Here is an 8150-nt window from a genome sequence, read left to right as displayed (position 1 = left end):
CTTCTGAGGTCAAATTCCCGGTAACTTTATGCAATGTTTACTACAATAGATGTTCTAACCACACAAGGAATAATTGATGCTTACACCAAAGTTCATATTTAAATATTTATTAAAACAAACATACATCGCATATTGCTCCTTACTCCTCCAAAATCGACTTGGTTGTTAATATTTGTTGAGGTTTTGGTTTCACTTTCAAAGAGATTGGTTTACTTGTGGGGGTGAAGGGTTTGGGGGCTGGGTTTGGGGGTCCAGCGTGGGTGAGGTCCTCGGAAACTTGGGACAATAGACGGTGGATTCTTTCTGCGTCGCTACCAGGTTTAGGGGGTTGGTTAGGGGGTATGGGGTTATTTAGGGTGGGGTAATTGCTGCCAGGTTTGGGGGTTGGTTAGGGGGTATGGGGTTATTTAGGGTGGGGTGATTGCTACGAGGTTTGGGGGTTGGTTAGGGGGTATGGGGTTATTTGGGGTAGGGTAATTGTGTATCGGGGTGAAGGTGTGTTGGTTTGAGGGTATTTGTGGGTTAAATGGGGGGCAGTTGGGGTAAGGGGGTGGGAGCATGGGTGGGTAGGTAGGGGGTGGGTGTAAAGTTTGGTTAGGGGGTTGGGGTGGGTGTGTATAAGTAGGGGGTTGGGGTGGGTTGCTTTGCATAGTTTGTTGGGTAATTTGTTCATCAATCTTTGGATGTTTTGATTCAGAATGACCTGAGGAACCAGGGGGTCCAAGAGGGTCAGGATGATTGTTTTTCCTCTTTGCTCCTTGGAAGTAAGATGAAGGAGGAGCAAATTCATCTAGTCTTTCCTCGCGAGGATCTTTCCAACTTGTTGGTGGTTTCTTGGGTTGGGCGGGGCTCCAAACATCACCTGTCAATCAAACATGGAATATAAATATAGGCTCCAAACGTCACCTGTCAATCAAACATGGAATATAAATATAGGCACCAAATCTGGGGTGGCAGGGTAGGCAGGCCGACCCTAGATTGTTCTGCATTTATCAGTAAACATTACAATAGGCTTGTTGCTTTTAATCATTTTAGGCTTGTGGCTTTGGATTGGGGCTTAACTTCCCATCACCCACCATCACCCCCAACCCACCTTTTCCTTCATCCCACTCCCTTGTTCCGGATGTTGTTACCACGGCAACATCTTCCTCAACAGGAGCTGCTGGTTCCTTCTCTTCAACCTGGGGTTAGTGGGATATTTTAAATCATATTCGATGTTTTATGGATTATTTTAATCATGTATAACATACTCATGCTAGCAGGGTAATTTTGATACAATAATAATATTTTTAACCTAAGTAAGAATTCAAATCATACTCTATGTTTTTTCACCCACAATGTAATATCAATAACTCATACTGAAATAATCAATTATAACAAAAAAAACAAGTTGTAATAAAATAAAATATAACAAAAAGTTGTAACTAATTATAACAAACATAACGATGTAATTGAAAGAAAATAAACACGCAACGTACAATAGCTGCAACATGCAAATTAAGACACCAGGAAAGCTGGTATTTTGAAACAGGGGTGACATTATGGCAAAGGCAACAGAAATATTTTTAACACAAGATAAGTAACGACAAACCTCTCGTTCTAGTTTGACTGGCTCCCTCAAAGATTGGGGGATTTCCCTGCCTTGATCCAACAATTTCTTCACTCTTCTCTGACGAACTTTTTCCAATCGAGTTTCCAGCGCACTCTGTAATAATGACCATGGTGATATCATTAGTCAAAAAAACTTGGGGCAATGAGCCAACTCTGGCCTAAATCCCAGATCCATGGCGTGCCTCACTGTAGGACCTCACCCATATAGAATAGAATGTGCATATACAAAGTTGGGGTAATGAGCAACTCTGGTCTAAACTCTATACCCCATAAACACCCCCACCTTTTGTTTCTCCTTCTTCTCTTTATTCCTCCTCTTCATCTCCTCCGTCTCCTCCCTCATCCTCCCCAGCCTCCTCATCTGCTCTTCTCGCATCCCAGCATCGCCCGAGAAAGAATAATAACCGACGCCCAACTCACGAACCTCTAGGTGGCAAATATGGGTTCAATCGCTGGCAATATTTAGTTAATATATTCAAGCAATGGTTGCGTGTTTATTGCTCAGCTTGTTTGAATAGATACCTAACAACAGGTTTCTATGTCCCTGATAATAATTTTCTATGTCCCTGGAAATAAGTGCCAAGGTACTTTTTATATTAACAGGCAGTTGAACTGATAGTTACAGCATCTTTACCAACAGTATGCTGTCTGCTTAGGCATGAGGTATATATAATGATAACTTACAATGATAAAAAAGTGAATTCAATGTGACCACTGTATAAGCATTATGACATAACAACCTCACATTATGACATAACAACCACATAATTACCTCCATCCCTTAAATTCTCATAATGAAGAGGACCTTCCTCCATCTTGCTCCTCTCCTCTTCCTCCCATTGTTCTCTCTCCTCCTCCCTCCTCATGTCCTCCGACATCAAAGTACGACCTGATGCTCCCTGCCAAGCATGAACCATCAAAATAGTGACGTGACATAAACTATTAAAATAGATGTACAAGTCAAACTAGTGGCACAGGTACACGTGTACAGGCATTTTATAAAAGCAGAGATAGTTAGACACACAAGCCTGTGAAACAAATCTAACTTATTGGTTGTGAAGGTTAGAGCACTCATATTGTAAACATAGAGTTAGGGCCCGACGCTGCTACCATTGACATCGACATGTGTGACCTTGGGCAAGACACTTATTGGCAATTGTAACTTGTGGGTTAAAGGTGTGCTAACCAGTGTAACCACTATGTGACATCCATGGCCATATTCTCACACATCCAAATATTCAAACCTTGCCGTCAAGTTTTTTATCAATCTTCTGCAGAAGATGAAGCTCTGATTCCTTACAGGTTCGTGTTCGGCCCAAACTATCCACGTATTCCACCCTGTTTGTATTGGGGTTAGAATCCAAATTGTAAACACATTGTATGCAGCTATGGGTGTAATGTTATTTTGAACTTTTTGCAGCAAAATCTGGAGTGACATTGTTAACACGTAGGAAACCTTTGATTAATGTGGTGAATGCAATATACTTTGGCTCTGCTTGTTTCTATAGACACCTAACAGCCCAATCATACAAACCATTCATCCTTTGCTTTATCGATAACTTTTTGAACTTCATTCGTCACTTTCACCTTAACATCAGGTTTCGATGATTCACCTGTCAATCAAAGTTAGCTGTCAATTAAACACAACCTGTCAATCAAACACAACTTGTCAATCAAACACCACCTGTCAATCAAATGTCACAATAACTATTACGACATCACAAACCTTTCTCCGCTTTATTCCTCCAAGCATCAATCGACTTTTGTTCGAAATCTACCATAAACATCTGATGAACACCAACATAAACATCATATATTAAACATAGAAACCATAGGCGCCAAACCTGGGGTGGCAGGGTGGGCAGGTCAACCCTAGAAATTTCTATACTGCATTAATCAGTAAACATTACATCCAATAAGTTAGATTTGTTTCACAGGATTGTGTCTAACTATTCCTGCCTCCCTGTGTTTATAGTTTGCCACCTATGTTAGCTTACACATACAAACCTGTGCGTCATCTTTATCTGGGATTATTTCACCCGACGTCAACTTTTCGTACATTCGCGTCTTTGCTTCTAAGATTGATCTGAATGACATGATTTGTATTATCTCTTAAAATACAATGACAAAAAATATTTAAAAACAAAGAGAAAGGTATTAACAGCAAAACGACAGTCGATATAACTGAATATAACTACATATTGGTGTTATTATTATAACTACATATTATTGGTGTTATTATTATTTCACCCCCGCAAGAACATAAGTCAACCTTTTATATTACAGCAACTTACTGCACTTTGTTAAGTTTATTATTTTCCTCCTCATGAGCAAGATCTCGATTGTTTCTCTTTTCCACTCCTTTGTTACTCACTCCCACTCTTTTGCTCTTCTCCTCTTTCTCTTTGTTCTTTTTCCATGGAAGTGGTTTAGGAATTTCTACATAAAATAATTTTTTATATTAAATATGAGGTTTAATGGCTCTAAATATAAAACACTCACATTAAAAAACATTTTGTTTGTTTATTTTAAATATACCGCACCCTATAACATGAGATAATTCTAAATTTGTATTCAAAAACAATTTCATCTACCCATTGCCATTACCATGTACAGTTAGGAGCCATTTATAATAAAGGTGTATTAAATACAAAGTAGTAATATACAAACCACTTGCAGGTTTATTCTTATCGAACGAACCCCTGTAATAATATAATGTACCCTATAACATAATTTTAATCGGAAACACTTTTATCCACCCATTACCATGTAGAGTTAAGTAATTTACAAAAACACGTTAATCATACATAATATAAGGTATACATTCACCTTTGGAATTATTCTTGTCTTTATATTCATGTTGTTTCTTCAGCAACTCAGCTTTTAAGTTAATCATTATGTATCAAACATATTACTTTAGTTCTAAAAAAAATAAATAGTTAAAAGGTGTTAATTCTACCATTGAACGCACCACCAAGTACCATCACCATTATACTTCTATTATAACGAGTATTTATAAAGTGGGGGGTTGTATTGAGTTTGTGAAGTAATTGGGGGATGCTGGAAGTTACTTGATATCATTTGTGATATAAAGATCTTATATTTCATGTTGAAAACTTTGACAAAATGCAGAAATTAGATAGCAGTGCTGCACAATTTTTCTTAGTAATGCAAATAAAACATAGAAATAAATAACACTGGTAGTCCTGGAAATATGGACATAATAAAAGTTCAAAAACATAAAATCTTCGCAATAATTTTATCTATATTTTACTCATTCAATACTAAAATAGGACAAACTTGTTCGTTTATACTGAAGCAAGGTAAGCTGTAACGCAAACATTGAAACAACATTATACTGACCAACATTTACAAACTTTTTGAACAATAAAAAAATGCAAAACATTTTCTCATAGAAACATTATACTGTGTTGAAAATACCAACTCATTAAACAATAAAGAATTTTAGAACAATATTTATTATTAAGATACAAACAACATGTTATACCCCTTGGATGTCCCACTAAAACAGTTGAAAAAATTCTAGACAAATATTTTGACTCAGGGCAATATAAACAACACAGGGATAAACAGCAAAACAAATGCTTCAGTTATTGCACTACATGTGAAGAATAAATGAACGCACCCCTGGTACAAGCACCTAGCTACTGTGATTTACGATAATCCTCAACCAGTTTGTTCCAATCCACCCCATGGTAAAATGGATGGCACATTATCTCATCGAGGCCTCGAACCCCGTACCCCAACCTCTCCGTTGGATAAAACTGCAGCAGCCCTTGTAGCAGGGACTTTGCTTCATCCGATACAAAAGCGGGAAAGTGTAGCGTAACATGGGAGCCGATACCAAATGGGTGGGCTTCTAATAATGATTTACCGACAATGAGTTCATAGATAATCGCACCAAGGCTCCACCAATCACATGCCTCTGTTTTTTTATAAATAACGCTCGTAATTTCCGGAGCAGAATATTCGGAATATTTTTCCAAGAACCCTGGCGATCTTTCAACGTGTTTCCACTTCCCAAAGTAGCTGAGTCGTATTCTACCATCATTACTCAGCAGAATATTATTAGGGTTGAGGTTCCGACAGAGTATCCCGACCGAATGTAGTGTCCCTATGGCAACGATGACCTCAGCACTCCATTGTTTCGTCACAGACTCCGGGATTCGATAAATCTTCCTCACTGAGGACTCCATCCTCCTGAAAACATCAAACGGTGATCTCTCTCCAACCTCATCTTGTGTTTTCTCCATCTTATGATCTTCCTCATCTTTTAACTCGAACATCGCAGCCGAGTTCGACCTCGAAAATATCACGCTCGCATCTGCAGTTGAGATCCCATGCTCATCAACATCGGTCGTATCTTTCTTTATATTACAAACTCCTTCATCCACGCTACTAGTGTTGGATAAACACGGAGACGAAGTATCCGCGCGAATCCTTAACAACGAGGGACTCCGATTACACAATGGATCGTTCTGCATCGCAACTAAAGATAAATCCTGCTCACTGAGGAGGAAAGCGTTATCTTCTTGCTCCACCTCATCGGAGGACCCGGATTCTTCATCACTTAAACTCACGCTATCGATAGTAAACATCCGAGAACTTACCTCCGGAAGCGATTTGCTCCCAACGACATCTTTCTTCCCTTCCTCTTCTAAATCTTCCTCCAAAACCTCTTCCGGAACTTTATCTTCGTTTTCTTTCGCAGTTTCATTATTTCCTGCATCTTCAGTGGGAGGTTGCTCCTCATCTTTAGTCCTAACATCCGGACATTGATCTTCTTCCTCACAAGGAACACTATACGATGCCAACTGATCCCATAACCTCCCCCCCTCAGCATACTCCAATATTAAACAAATACAGTTCTCTAAACTAAAATACCGATGCAGTCGAACCATGTAAGGTACATTGGTTGGTATCACAGCTTTTCGAACGCGATAATTCTTCCTGCTTGACTTAAGGATTACTTTCATGGCATATGTCATGTTTGTTTCAACATCTATTACAAGTATAACTTCTCCCGTCAAACCCAAAACTTTATAATTCAACAAATCGACAGAAGAATGTCGGTACGATGGAATTCGCTCAATTTTGTCTGAATCGGAATCAGTAAAAAATCGTTTTAAATCCATGAAACTTTTCGAAGTTTCATTCGATTTATTAGTTTCTGGTCGCAACTCGTACGCGCTCGCAATTTTACGGAAATTGTTCGAAGTGTGTCTATGAGGAACACTCGTATCACGGTCATCAGTTTTATCATCAAATATATCCGGCAAACTTTCCCGCACTTTGTTAAGATACGCTCTCGCTTTGGACGACTTACGATGCTCGTCTCTTGCTATTTCTATGCTGCTAGTTCTCGTTATTTTCGGCTTCAAAATGATTTCTTTCTCCGTTGAAACATCAGAGGTACAACCGACTCCATTGGAGCGAGGGTTGGTCTGTTTATGATGTAGTCTCTCATGGGGGGTGGGGTCCTTTACTGGGGTTGATGTTACCCCAATATGGGAGAAACCATCTTCAATTGTAGGTAGGTCTGGTTTTGCTTGATTCACTGGTGTTCCACTTGTTGTCACAGGTAACATACTTGGCCCAAAATCATTAAAGTTCTGCACAAGGCCGCACCATTCGTTCTGAGCAGCCACGTCTATGTTTTCATCGTTATTTTGATGGGAAAAGGGGTCAAAAATCATAAAATCAGCGGCGTCTAACGCCAAACTTGATGCCGTCCTTACTTCACCAACCTCAGCCTCAGTTTTGACCTCAGTTTCCAAAACTTTTGGTGCGATTGGTTTCTCTTTTAGTTTTCTCACCTCACTTGCATTTTCCAGCGGTTTTGCGTGGACAAAGAATTGCTTAAACGATGACGACCGATACAACGCTTTGTGTTGATTCGCAAAATCTAACAATTCTTGCGCGCATTTCATTCGTTCGTCGACCACTTTTTGGTCAAAACGGCCAAAAAGCTTGGGTTTCACGAAAAACGGGAATCGGCCTGGAAGATACAGTTCCCTATGCAGCACAAACAGTTCACGATGAAGGGTTTTGAAATCGTTATATCTTTTCCAAACAATACTTTCAGTTACATGGTCCAGTGGACCAGACGTTTTGTATTCTTTAATTAATATTTTATACAAAGTGAAGCCTGCATTGTGGTTTTGTGCCGATACTACTTGGTAAGTAACGTTATTTTGCTTTTGAGCGTCCATGCTATGGGTGTTGTGACGGCTGAAAGTTTAACACAACAATCTGCCACTCAAACAACCTCCGTCATTTTGTCAAAATCCGGGCGGACAACATCAAGGGTCAGTGATGCCGAATAAATACTATCACAAAAAAAATAATAAAAAGAGAGCTGTACTGCATAGATAATAATAAGCAATTTAAAAAAAAAATAGAGAACCTGTTAGCTCGGACCAGTCAAAACCGACTTATATGGCCGTATCTGTCGTAGACCACAGTTGTAATACAGCAAAAATTCAATGAGTTCTTCTATTTTAAAATAAGGGTAAACA

At 39.1% G+C, this 8150-nt stretch overlaps 2 protein-coding genes across 2 annotated transcripts; both read right to left on the bottom strand.

Annotated features, from left to right (window-relative positions):
- Nucleotides 1-91: 91 nt before the first annotated feature.
- Nucleotides 92-4556, bottom strand: LOC149727396 (coiled-coil domain-containing protein 174-like). Its single transcript, XM_089889691.1, has 12 exons — nt 4441-4556; nt 3906-4050; nt 3619-3697; nt 3338-3398; nt 3146-3224; nt 2856-2949; nt 2384-2510; nt 1895-2037; nt 1592-1705; nt 1094-1181; nt 440-862; nt 92-384 (listed from the first exon to the last, which is right to left on the bottom strand). Exons 1-12 carry the CDS (start codon nt 4505-4507, stop codon nt 140-142), a joined length of 1665 nt encoding a protein of 554 aa, XP_089745817.1. The 5' UTR covers nt 4508-4556; the 3' UTR covers nt 92-139.
- LOC149727395 (inactive ribosomal protein S6 kinase delta-1-like) lies at nt 4527-7949 on the bottom strand. Its single transcript, XM_089889612.1, has one exon. It carries the CDS (start codon nt 7842-7844, stop codon nt 5277-5279), a length of 2568 nt encoding a protein of 855 aa, XP_089745738.1. The 5' UTR covers nt 7845-7949; the 3' UTR covers nt 4527-5276.
- Nucleotides 7950-8150: the final 201 nt, after the last annotated feature.

The sequence above is a fragment of the Ciona robusta genome, chromosome 12 (genome assembly GCF_009617815.1).
Source record: "Ciona robusta chromosome 12, ASM961781v2".
NCBI lineage: Eukaryota > Metazoa > Chordata > Ascidiacea > Phlebobranchia > Cionidae > Ciona > Ciona robusta.
The sequence above is the reverse complement of the archived record's forward strand: the minus strand, read 5'-3'. Positions and strand labels throughout refer to the sequence as shown.

Excerpts from the sequence above, each read along its gene's own strand:
- LOC149727395 (XM_089889612.1), bottom strand. The coding sequence starts at position 7,844 with ATGGACGCTCAAAAGCAAAATAACGTTACTTACCAAGTAGTATCGGCA.
- LOC149727396 (XM_089889691.1), bottom strand. The coding sequence starts at position 4,507 with ATGATTAACTTAAAAGCTGAGTTGCTGAAGAAACAACATGAATATAAA. Across the intron at positions 3,225-3,337 it reads GAGGAATAAAGCGGAGAAAG|GTGAATCATCGAAACCTGAT; the intron begins GTTTGTGATGTC and ends TTTGATTGACAG. Across the intron at positions 863-1,093 it reads GGAGTGGGATGAAGGAAAAG|GTGATGTTTGGAGCCCCGCC; the intron begins GTGGGTTGGGGG and ends TTTGATTGACAG.